This window comes from Prionailurus viverrinus, chromosome B2 (assembly GCF_022837055.1).
Source record: "Prionailurus viverrinus isolate Anna chromosome B2, UM_Priviv_1.0, whole genome shotgun sequence".
Classification (NCBI taxonomy): domain Eukaryota; kingdom Metazoa; phylum Chordata; class Mammalia; order Carnivora; family Felidae; genus Prionailurus; species Prionailurus viverrinus.
The window spans coordinates 80558803-80571557 of record NC_062565.1 but is presented as its reverse complement, the minus strand read 5'-3'; the positions used below and the strand labels follow the sequence as shown (position 1 = coordinate 80571557).

The 12755-nt window shown below is 44.4% G+C and overlaps 1 protein-coding gene across 10 annotated transcripts in view; it reads right to left on the bottom strand.

Annotated features, from left to right (window-relative positions):
- The window catches only part of ANKRD6 (ankyrin repeat domain 6), a 229443-nt gene that overhangs the window by 31032 nt on the left and 185656 nt on the right, over nt 1-12755 (bottom strand). For all 10 annotated transcript variants that reach the window (XR_007152004.1, XM_047857753.1, XM_047857754.1 and 7 more), the window contains 4 exons: nt 8445-8543; nt 6761-6859; nt 4742-4840; nt 3471-3548 (listed from right to left, as the gene is read on the bottom strand). Coding sequence is in view for 9 of the 10 variants with exons in the window: in XM_047857753.1 (XP_047713709.1) it covers nt 3471-3548; nt 4742-4840; nt 6761-6859; nt 8445-8543 (375 nt within the window). In the remaining variant the exon portion in view is untranslated. The remainder of the gene's footprint in view (nt 1-3470; nt 3549-4741; nt 4841-6760; nt 6860-8444; nt 8544-12755) is intronic.

The following is a 12755-nucleotide window of genomic DNA, read 5'->3' as shown; positions in this document are numbered from 1 at the left end:
CAGTGTCTCGCTATCTTGGTACGCTGGACCTGAACTAGCCCATCATATTTTCTCTTGACCAAACTGTATTCAAGTCAGTTTTTAGTTTGCTTCAAACACTGAGGTTCATCTGTGAACCATGGTACCAACCATGGGGCAAGAATCTGGTCCCCAAAAGGAAGCATTTGGCCTGCCCGAGAGGGCAGGAAGGTAGGACAGACACAGGCAAGTAGACATGGGGTCTGATAGCCCAATTTTGGAATTCAGCAGCAGCTAGCTGTAGGATCTTCCGGCAAGTTATTTGCCCTTTCTGTATTCTGTAAATACGGGTAGTTAATGGAATTAACCAAGACAAAGCAAGTGGCTGGCATACCCTGGACTTTCAGGCACTGTTAGGTGCCTCCCTCCTGCCTTGGCCCCTCGAGTTGCTTAATTAGCCAGAGGAAGTTTAACCAGAGTACAGAGCTTTGAGCTGGCAGAAGCTTTCAACCCATGGCCTTTTACTTCCAGCCCCAGAGTCACTCCTTTTCACTAAGGAGGTCCAGAAAGGGAAAACACTTCTTCAAGCTCTAATTTTTTTGCAATAAAACATTTTATGGTCTTCATGTGTAGATAGACAAGGGTTCTCTGAAGTTCAGCATAGTGCTTTCATCTAAATGTTCAACTTTCTTGTGTTGATTAAATTCAAGTGACATCATATGACAAGAAGAACCTCTATGGACAGCGGTACAATCTAAATGGAGAATTCCTGACGACATCTGCCTGTGGCTAAACCAGATTTTTAAATTGCATTCTCATCCTCTAAGCCAACAGCTCTGGAAGTGTCCAGGGAACCCCGGGTACACGAAACTGAAATTATTTTCATGACAGCGTAACAATGTCGGCTTTTTCCCTCTCACTGATTGTACAGCAGTGTTTACCAGAAGCTGCACACGACACCACAGTGGGTCACGTGCAGAAGTAGAGAGCAGCCTTCGGTCTTTCCATTAAGACGGTAAGGAGACTTGCAACAATGTAACATAATGCTACCTACTCTTCTCCCATAACTTTTGTTTTGAAAAATAGTTATTGCTCCTAAAGACAATGCTATTTGTTACAAAATGAACATACCATCTTCAACATTTCTCAAATTTCAAACATGGACACTATTAATAGATATAATTCACACACAGCTCTTAATGGGCCTCTAGAACATTAGATGTCCCCAGATCAAAAGGTCTGAGAACCATTTCTGAAACTAAATTCAGACTCACTAGGAAGTCAAGTCTGATGAGAAGAAGTGACTAATGTCCATTGCTCATTCGGTTTATGGGCTCTTAGAAGAGGATACAGCCCCAGCATCAATCCAAAATTCACTTTCAAAAGCATTTGTGAACATATCAATCTAAAATGAGAAGGGATACTCAGAGGTCACCCAAATCATCAGAGTAATTCCCTCCACAGACCAGGTTATTAGCCAGTGCAAATAACTTTGCATGGCGTACAGCCTTTCTCAGCGAACCATATCATCTACCAATGGAACGTCATCAATCTTTTCTAGTTCACCGAAATCGGGGAATATGGATCTTTAGAAAGATCTTAGTACTGCTGTGAGCCATTGAAATCCACGGTCCACTAAGGTGCCAAGGCAAAGGAATTTCCTGTTTCACACAAAGAGGAAAGCTAGTTCTGTAACTTGAGAACAAAAGAACAACATGTATACAATTTTATGCATATTCCAAAGTTCCTCATTCATATTGAGAACAGGGTTTAGCATATACAATCGTGTAAAATACTTCCATAAGAGGTCATCCTATTTGCTATTCAAATGGGCATGGAAAAACTGAAGTCATTTTTTAAAATGGAAACAGTAAAGGAGAACCACATAGGAAAATGGTCCATGGGAAAGCCTCTCCCCTAAGAACACAGATCCTTGAGTTCTGGAGACAAAGGACAGGGGGATCAAAGGCCTGTAAGTCTGTACCTTGGGGGATACTACATACACCCCACAAAATTTGATGATCTTCACATGGCTGAGGATACAGCTGGCTGTCCAAACTGCCAATACTGAAATGCCAGATAACAGAGATAAATTCTGACATTTATTATAGCATCCTGTACTTTTTGATCTGTAAGAGACCAGCCTTTTGCTATCAGGATTCATGGATGTGACTCCAGTAATGATTTGTTTGCAAATAGTTGGAAAGAGGTGGAAACTTTTTCCAAAGGACCACCTGACTCATGCCTGTCAGAGGCTCCAAGGATGTCCAGATGCTACTGAGAAGCACTAACTCCACAGGGAACAGGGTGACCAGTTTTCCAAAGACAAAAATCTTAACTACTTCCACAAACTGCTCGTTATATCAGGTAGGTTTTTAAAATTTAAATGACCCGAAGGCCATTCAGACCCTTCGGTTGACTGGGATCAGGCTCTGATGCAGCAGGCTGGTATCTGGAATCTTCCTCCGGCTCTCCAAGACTTTAGCTTCTCACAACATTAGTCAGAATAAGGTAGAAAACAAATCAGTTTTCACTGTAATGTAATACAGAGCAGCTCCGATGGGGAAACAAACCATTTCCTTAATGTTGGACGTTTAGGTTAACAAAATATTGGACATCAACAACAACAAAAAAAGCATACTGGCTTCTATTATGATGAGTAATTTTGAGAACTACAGAATGTTTTTCTATTATAGTTAAGATAAAGGGCAGCATACAAAAGGGTAGGCACAATTGTAAAAATCATGCGTCTGAAAGGGAATATGAACAAAAACAGTTATTTCAGGGCACTAAAATGATGAATAGCTTATAAATTACTAAATCTGTTAGAGGATTTCAATCTCAGCTCAAATGATATCAATTTTTTAACTTAAATGCCTAAAATACCATTATTCAATAAAAAAAGGAAAGAAAGCTATTTTATACTTAACTGCCTCTAATGGACATGTGAAACATTGTGAAAATATTAAAAGAATCTTGTAACTTTATTCTTTTTTCTCCTGCTGAAAAAAAATTAAACCAATTGTATGGAAAAAAAATTTTTTTTTTTTTTTTATTCACCCAGACGGGGATCCCTTCCTCCCACCTTTCTCTAGAAAAGGCTCCTCCCCTCTAACCATACAGTCAGATGGACGCAGCTATCTTCCTAAAGTGCCTGTCCTGCTCGTTCAGGCCGTTTGCCCCAAGCTCGTCAATCATGATCCTCTTCTGCGACCAGAACTTCTTCCCTGACAACCTGGGGAGTTATGGTCCACAAAGCTGGTAATGCCAATGATCCAGCCACGGGGAAGAAATGATGCCCGTGTATGAAGACAAGCCTACTGAACTTGAAGTTTCTTGTTCTGGTTATCTTAGAAGCCCCAAATGGATTCCTGCCTTTTCCACTGCCTGGTTGTGAGCCCATCAGTTTCCTATTTAGGTTAGTTTGATTTGGCTTTAGTAGATGGCCAGAGAATCACAACAACTTTGCAGCCCCACATAATCAATAGAATGGAAAATGTAATCAATCCTACCTGGGGAGCTTTAGTGAGGAGAAGAGCAACTTCCGGATTATTGTGGTAGCGGGCAGTCTCCAGTGGAGTCTGGCCTGCCTAAGGAAAGGCAAAGTGGGGGACAAGTGAGTAAGAGAGACCAACCCTGCACCCTAGCCCAACTGGGACAGCAATTCTGTGCTCAGTCACACCAGCACCTACACGTGCCCAACAAAATACAATCGCATAGAAGACCTGGCCTCACTCTTGAGCCTCCTCCATTCGATGAGGGGGCCAAATCACACCTGAGGGTCCAACGATTAATAACAACAGAGGGTAAGTGCTCTAGGAAGCAAAGCTCTGGAATACCTGCCCACCAAGGAATGCTTCCTGGAAGAGAGAGGAGAGAATGTAAACATCAGACAGGGCCAAAGGGGAAGATTTAGTTGAAGAAACACAAAGGATCATAAAGTCCAGCCAAGCAATGAATTTTCCCTGGAGAAGTGGAGAAGGCACTTGGAAGGGCAGACTGGGGCACAGCCACACAGTTTCAGGACCTGGACTGTGAGAGACAATTAGGTAGCTATGGCCATAATGGAGGCTCTAGGGAGATGAAGCCAAAAAGTAGGGAGTTGATAACAGTGGGATTCAAAAGAAGGGAAAGGCATCAGGGGACAGGCACAATGGTGCACCACCCAATACAGGTCGAAGAGGAGGAGGAAGGCGGGGACTCTCCATACAACTGTTCCACCCCCAGCCTTTGTCAGTATGTCAGTCTGTGCTACTTCAGACCACAGGTCAGCCTTAAGGAAGAAAGGGTGCCTGAGCTGGTGCCTGCCATAGGACCTAGGAGAGAGAGGGAACAATGGTGGGGTGGGATATTAAGAAAAAGAAGGAAGGAATAAGGTGATTTTGGAGAAGGGAATTTGAGTTTTGAGGATGATTAATCTGATGGTCATGTGGCCACTTTTCTGAGGACCCTGTCTGTTTACAGGGCAGGAACTCACTTTCAGTAACATCCACTTGTCAGTTTACTTAGACACCCCTGACCTTCCTTTTCCTGCCAGGATATGCTCACTTGAGCTAGGAGTCTAGAGATGAACCCTTAGGGCTCATCAACTCATGGAGCTGCTATGAGCAAGGGTTCCCTCAAGGTGGCCTCTGGGGTCCTCCTGTTAGCAGACCTCTAATCTCTTATAAAGTAAGGCTAAGGGAGGCTGTGTGCCCTGCAGGAGGTGAGGTAAGTAACAACACACTCCATTCTGGAAAGGGGTGGGAATGATTTCTAGAAACACTGTTGCAGCTTAACTTACATTATTAACAATGGTTCCATCTGCTCCAGCTTCCAGTAAGATTTTAACCACCTTCTTGTGATTTAGGGCAGCAGCAACATGAAGTGCTGTGTCTCCGGCCTGAAATTAAATCAGAAGAAAGGCAGCTAAACTCCATCTGATCATGGCTCACAGCCTTCCGGCTTTTCATCCCATGGCCTGGTAAGTAGCTTTTCAAATTAGGATTGGCCTTAGACTGATAGGGGACCCTTTGCTCAAGGGTTATGTGGTTCTCCTTAAAGAGATTGCTTTAAAATGACCTATGTATAAAGATCGCATTCCTTTCTGACTGAGGATACTAGAAATCACAGGGAAGGACAGGGGGGCAATCTGGGGTTGTTGAGAATGGGGACCTGAAGCTTTATACCAAGGTAGGATGACGGACAGATAGCCAGGGGCCAGCAGGCTAGCCATCACAGAGCTCTGTACCATATCCCTCTGCCCAGAGGGCCCCTTGATTTCTGAGCGCTAGAATGAGCAAAAGCTGTGGAAGTAGTTACTTCTACAAACACGGGGGGAGGATCCCAGGTGGGATCACATTCCCACCTGCTGGAATGTGAAGGGCCCACTAGGAATCACTTTGCAGGCTCAGGGTATTCTTCGTTTGGGTGGAGTCACTGAAAAAAATCAGTGTTCACTTAAGACCAGCTGTTTTCAACCTCTTACCAAATAGCCTATAATAAAGTTCATATTTTCTTTATATATCAGAAAAAGTTCAGACAATCAACCATGAAAGGAGGCTATAGACAAATGGAGCTTGATGGGCCAATTCCATATGTAAACGCTGGTGTTTCCCCAAGCAGAAGGCTATGAATAAACCAGGCCAATACAAATGTTAAATAATCCATCCTCTCCCATTGGGTGATCAAGTAAAGCTCCAGATAACTTGTTTTCCTGGGCAGCATGAAAACGCCACCATCCCATGGCCCTCCCCCATTGAAAGTAGCCAGGGAAACGTTTTGTTCGTTGCCAAGTCACTGAGTTGTGTGTACTGGGCAGTGGTTTCTAATCCTGGCTGCACACTGGAATCAGTGGAGGAGCTTTACTAACTACTGATGCTGGGGTCCCGCCCCTGGCATGCATTTAATTGTTCTGAATTGTAGGTTGGACGTGGTGATTTTTAAAGCTCCCAGGTGCCTGAAACATCCTGCCAAGGTGCAGAACCACTGGTTAGTGGGGGCTGGGTACAGGTAATCTGATGGACCAGAATCTGTTGGGGGCTGCAGAATGACAGGATGTATTTAGCTGTGTCAGTGGTTCTCAATCCTGACTGCACACTCAGGTCAGGAACTTTCTAACAATCCCATTACCTGGATTCTGGTCATTTAAACTCGGGTAGAATTCAGGAATGGTATTTATAACTGCCCTGTTGATTCTTATATGCAGCCAGGATCAGAAACCACTGTTATGGGGCATGGTTAACCTGAATAATGATTTTTAAAACTTCAAATATATGTACCCAAATGCAGAAATGTCAAACAATTTATCATTTAGGTATCAATAAATGCCAAGACATTTAAAAAATCTAAACTACTGAAAATCATGCACATTTCCATGGAACACTGTAGTAATCACAGCTTTATTGCACACCCCCCACTATACGGACAGATACAGACCACATACCCAATTTTACAGAGACCAGAGACTTCATCCAATCAAAGTGGCAGGGCAAGGAACAGAACTCTAATTCCCTTGCTTATTTATTTACTAAGCCACAGTCTTCTTTGTGGGTTTCCTTTGTAAAAAGCATTAAAAGCAAAACCTGCCCCAAGATCTTCAGAAAATGTTTAATATGCAAATGTGGAGATACGCACTGGAATAAGAGCAGGCTCTCTTCCCTCTAGGAGGCCAGATAAATCAGGACCACGGGGACTCAGTGGAACACACATGCAAAGGGCAGCACGGGCCCGGTCCCAGACCTCTGCCCTCAATTGTGCTAACACACCTGTCAGCCTTGTGAGAATGGGGCCTGGTGGCCATGGGGAGGACACATGCACTGACCTGGTTCTTTTCATGGACAGAACAGAAAGCACTGAGGAGGAGCTTAATGATGGACAAGTGATTATAGCGTGCAGCAACGTGCAAACAGGTATCGCCTGCCTGCGGACAGAAATCAAACTCTGAGCACAATCTGAGCAATTACAAAAAGTTAAAAAAAAATCATTAAAAAAACTGGCAGACTAGCATATGTTCTTTAGAGGGTATCAGCCTGAATTGAAATGATTCCCTTTACCGTAGACACTACTCCAAGACTCGCAGCTCCGTGCTGTCTGCAGCCCCACCTGCATTCTGCCATGCAGACTCTTTCAGGTCTCATACACTGGGTGCCTGCCCCCCGCAAGGCCATCACAAGAGTGAAGGCAGGCTCTGCTTACCCAGCACTTGATAAGAATCCACTGACCACAGCCTCTCCTGCAGCCCAAAGGCTCCAGAGTATACCGAATTAAGACCAACAGCACCACTTTGGAAATGAGCCCTTTTCCATCATGGGTTCCTCATGGCTCAAAGGACAGGGCAGCAGGGAGAGTGGTCAGATTTTAAGATCACATGTGTTCTAAAAAAAATTAGAGCTGCATTCCATTTTAGCAGGACTCCAATATCTCATATGGGGCAGAGTAGTCTGGGGAGCTGATGAGGAAGCAATCACTGGGCATAAAACAGAACATTCAGAAAAACTCAGGATCAAGATCTTCCTTGATGGTCATAGTCTAAGCTGCTCCCAGAGAGACAAAACGGGAAACAAAGTCATGACATTCTGCAGTGTTTTCTTGAGGTTTTCATCCTAACTTTCTCTAGAGATGGCAACCACTCAGCATAACCTTCTCCCCTGGATTAAGAAGGAGCACACGTGGGAAGCCTGGGTGGTTCAGTCAGTTGAACATCCGACTTTGGCTCAGGTCATGATCTCGCATTCATGGGTTCGAGCCCCACATCAGGTTCTGTGCTGACCGCTCAGAGCCTGGAACCTGCTTTGGATTCTGTGTCTCCCTCTCCTATTCACACTTTGTCTCAGTCTCTCAAAAAATAAAACGTTAAAAAAATTTTTTTAATAAAAATTAAAGACAAAAAAAAAGGAGCCAAGCCCAAAGCCAAGGTTCAGGGCATTCTGAGACCCACTGTAGAAGGAGACCTCAACTAAGGCTTTGGGGGGGGGGGGGCAAGCCTCAATCTCTAGTTGAGAGCCTGAGGCATGGGACTTACAAAGGAAAAACGGCTGCTTTAGAGGGAGGAGGCACACCCATGTGACCTTGAAAGTCAAGCATTCTCTAAGAACTACTGACCCATCGGCTCATCTCAAGGGCACCTGGGTAATCGATTTGTAGATGCTGGCCAAGGAGCATCAGACCTCCCCTGGATGGCATCACTGTACAACAATATGTGGGCAGGTTTCCTAGGCTCATCTGCCAGCATACGCAGTGAGAAATGTTAAAACAAACCCAGGCTGAGGAGCGAAGGGAAAAGAAGGGGGGAGAAAAACAGTGTTTGAGTCTTGATGACACTTCTGACCCTAAAGAACCCCTTAGGACATAGCAAAAAAAAAAAAAAAAAGAAGAATACTTTATAGATAGTCCCCAAATGCTTTTCACATTTTCATTTTCCAGATGTTAACACTCAAGTATGCTTTCGGAGTTATTTTCCTAGGTGACACAAGAGAGCACAAGAGAAGCCGGTGTTGTTCACCCACGTTATTTTTGAGGTCGGCTCGGGACCCGCCCAGCAGGAGGACTCGTGTGCTCTGGGAGTGGCTGTTCTGGCAGGCCAGGTGCAGAGCCGTGTTCCCCGCCTTGGAGAGAGGCAAGAGAAGGGAGGACACGTTAGCGACAAGCTTCTCGGCAGACCTGCGCCGGGCAGGCTTTGCAGAGGGGTGACGCATACAGGGAGATAGTCAATGGTCACATTCTCTGCTTCCTGATTGGTGATCCCAGCAGAGGTGTTTCAGTGGCAAGAACGTTTAATGTGGAATCCAAATGGGCACAAAAGGCACATCTGTCATAAAACCTTGGTTCCAAGTCCCAGCTCTACAACTTACGAGTTGAAAGTCACCGGTCAAGGCTCTTAACTATTCTCAGTCTTGAATTCCTTACCTGTTAAATGGAGTGTGACCCCTACGTCCTGAGGCTGTGAGGATGAATTTAGAGTGCCTAGGAGAGTATTTACTTAATGGTAAAATGCTGTGCACACAGCACCACGTTCCATTCCTTTTGAAGAGGACTGCATCCTTCCTGGCCAACACAGATAATAGCTGTGGCTACAAAACACCCCTGGAGTAAAGGCAAAACAGGCCACTTCCTATAAGTGTAGGTAACTGAGATTCAACTTGTAAGCCTCTCAAAAATCGTCCATGCTTGTATTCTCCTTGAAACATCAAAATTTGAACTACGGATGAGGTACCCACATAGCAGGAAATACAATTATATCCATCACTTACCATACAAATAGAAACCCTCTAGCTTTTTGGACTCTGTCCTCAATATGCCAAGTAAAAGTGACAGACAAGGGTCAGAATAATGTCCACAGTAATCTTACAGAAAGAATTCATGACATGAACAGAACTTTTTAAAACCATGCAAACAGTGCCCACAAAAGCTGCTGATAAAGAAAAGTAACAAGAAAAGCAGGCAGCACAAGAGGAGATTCAGTGTTAGAGAGGGCCTAGGAGCATACCGGAGGTTAAATCTATAAGCTCGGTGATTGTTCGGCTGAGCTAAAAAGCTGGGTCAGGACTGCAACTGTGTGGGCTCAAAGCTATTTCATTGCCTGTTTACAGCTTTGCCTCACCCAGGATCTGGATCACACAGCACTGTCTGGACACACTCACAGATGTTCTGTTCCTCACCTCTTGAAAAGAGGAATGAGTTTTATTAAAACACACACACACAACAAAACTGTATGTCACTGGTTCACTTACCTCCCCTCTCATACCCTTAGCTCTAAGTAGCCTGGTAGAATCTTTCTTCCTCACTGCTCCCTCCAGGAAGTTGGGGGTTGTAAACCTGAGGGTTTAGTGAACTCAGTGGTTATCAACCTTCTGCTGCACCTTAGAGTCACCTGCGGGAGCTTTTAAAACTATCAGTGCTCAGCTGCAACGCTTCCAGGGGCTCTGATTTACTTGGCCTAGGGGGTGGGTCTGAGAAGCTCAGGTTTTAGCACTAATGAAGTCCCAAATTCTAGTAAACCCCTCAGTTCAGGGGAAACTGGGACAGCCCGTTACCTTTGGCCTGGTCACCAGGTGAGTTTGTTTTTTCTCCCCTCTCTTTTTTGTTTGTTGAAAGTTTTCCAGGAGATTTTAAAGCACAGCCAGGTAGAGAGCCACTGCTAGCTTCCCTCTCAAAAACAAAGGATCTGCCCCCATTTTAAATTTTTTTTTTTTTTTCAATGTTTATTTATTTTTGGGACAGAGAGAGACAGAGCATGAACGGGGGAGGGGCAGAGAGAGAGGGAGACACAGAATCGGAAACAGGCTCCAGGCTCTGAGCCATCAGCCCAGAGCCCGACGCGGGGCTCGAACTCCCGGACCGCGAGATCGTGACCTGGCTGAAGTCGGACGCTTAACCGACTGCGCCACCCAGGCGCCCCCTGCCCCCATTTTAAACCCTCCATTCCCTGTGGAAGGGCTCAGTGCCTGGCTTGCTGTGTGATTCTTACTGCACAAGGAGTAGTTTGTCTCAAAGGTGTTGGCTTCGTGGGATTATTAACTGTATTGAATAAATGAATGAAATAAAAGAAATCTGATGGTTCTAGAACTATGTACCAAACTGCTTTGCTAATAAGAAAATATTAATTATGCCGAAAAACATTTGGATCAAGAAAATTAAAAACCGTGGGTTAACATAAACAAATTATGGTATGTTAATACACTGAAATATTACTTAGCAATAAAAAGGAATGAATTAGGGCACCTGGGTGGCTCAGTCAGTTAAGTGGCTAACTCCAGTCAGGTCATGATCTCACGGTTCATGAGTTCAAGCCCTGTGTCAGGCTTTGTGCTGACAGCTCAGAGCCTGGAGTCTGCTTTGTGTTCTAGGTCTCCCTCGCTCTCTGCCCCTCCCCCACTCTTACTCTGTCTCTCAAAAAATAAACATTAAAAAAAATGTTTTTAAGGAATTAATTAATCACACATGTAACAACATGGAGGAATCTCAAAAACATTAAGCTAACTGAAGGAAGTCACTTGCAGTGACTTAGAGAAGTCAGATACAAAATGCTGCATACTATACAATTCCATTTGTATGACATTCTGGGAAAGACAGAACAGGAGCTGGGGGTGGTGGGTGGGAACACCGCCACCAAGGGGCACAAAGGAAGCCTTGGGGTGATGGAAACATCCTATTATCTTGATTGTGGTGGTGGTTACACAACTGCATACTTTTGCCAAAATTCATACAACAGTATACCTAAGACAGATGAACTTTATTGTATATGGATTATACCTCAGAAGCTGACATTTCGAAAACGTGACCTAGGTAGATCTATGTAGCAGGCATTTTTCCCATCCTATTAAGTACTTATTTACAGACAGGGGCTGATCTACTCAGAAGAACCTTTCTTATATAACAGAATATGATTCACTCTTAAAAAAAGAGAGAAACTCTATCATTTGTGACACGTATGAACGTGGAGCTCATTATGTATGCTAAATGAAACAAGCCAGACAGAGAAATAAATACTGTATGGTATCACTTAGATGTGGAGGGTAGGGCAAATAGGGAGAGGTTGGTAAGTACAAACTTTCAGTTTTTCGATGAATAAGGTCTAAGGATCTAATGTAAAACATGGTGATGACAGTTGGTAAACTATATTGTATAACCAAAATTTACAAAGACTAGAACTTCAATGTTTTCATCAAAAAAAAAGTTTTAAAGGGTAAACGTGAGGTGATGGGTGTCTTAAGACATGTATATATATATGAAGCCATCACTTTGTACATTTTAAATATCTTATAATTTTATTTGTCTGTTATACCTCAATAAAGCTGGGGGTGGGGCGCCTGGGTGGCTCAGTTGGTTAAGCATCCGACTTCGGCTCAGGTCATGATCTCACAGTTCATGAGTTCGAGCCCCATGTCGGGCTCTGAGCTGACAGCTCAGAGCCTGGAGCCTGCTTCAGATTCTGTGTCTCCCTGTCTCTCTGCCCCTCCCCTGCTTGCACTCTGTCTCTCTCTCAAAAATAAATAAACGTTAAAAAAATAAAATAAAAAATAAAGCTGGGGGTGGCAGAGGACTTTTCTAGAAGCTTCCTCAGAGGCTGTGGCTGGTACAGAACATGGAAGTCCTTCTTCTGGGATAACACCTACCTTTGCTTCCGCTGTTTTATCCATAGAGAACTTGTGGCTTTCCACAATACTTTTGGGGCCCTACACAGGATAGGAGGCAGTGTGGTGGAGTACACAGACTCAGGATAGTTTATGGCCCTGACTGTGTCACAAACAAGTCAGGTGTCTTAGATAAGACTACCAGCTCCCAGCTTAGGCTTCCCTATCCATTAACTAGGAACCACCTACTTCTCAGAGTTCGAGGATCTAACGTACACCATGGATTCACCTACAACTCACATTCCACACAATGTACCACGGTGAAGAAATGAAGAAGCCACCAGTCTGCCAGGCATTATTGGAAATATTATGATGCATGGCTTGCTTCTTTTATTCAAGCTTCTGTCCCATGAGGGAACCATGAGAAACATTTAATGAGTAGATGACATCACAGAGCGGTGTGTGGTGCCAAGGGAGCCCTGTAGGAAATACCCTGATGCACCTTTGGGAAGGGTGCGGCTGCGGCCCTGGAAGCCTGAGTTGGAGGTCTACAGGCAGGAATGAGGAGCGAGATACCCACAGGGAGCAGGGGTGAGCTCACTCTGATAGCACAGGAGGCACATACTAAGAAAGGCACAGGGAAGAGGCTGCAGACATAGACTGAGGCCACTCCAGGGAGGCCTGAGGCAGTGCCAGGCTGAGGAGCTTTACTGGAAGGTTTCTGGGCAGGGGAGGAACAGGATG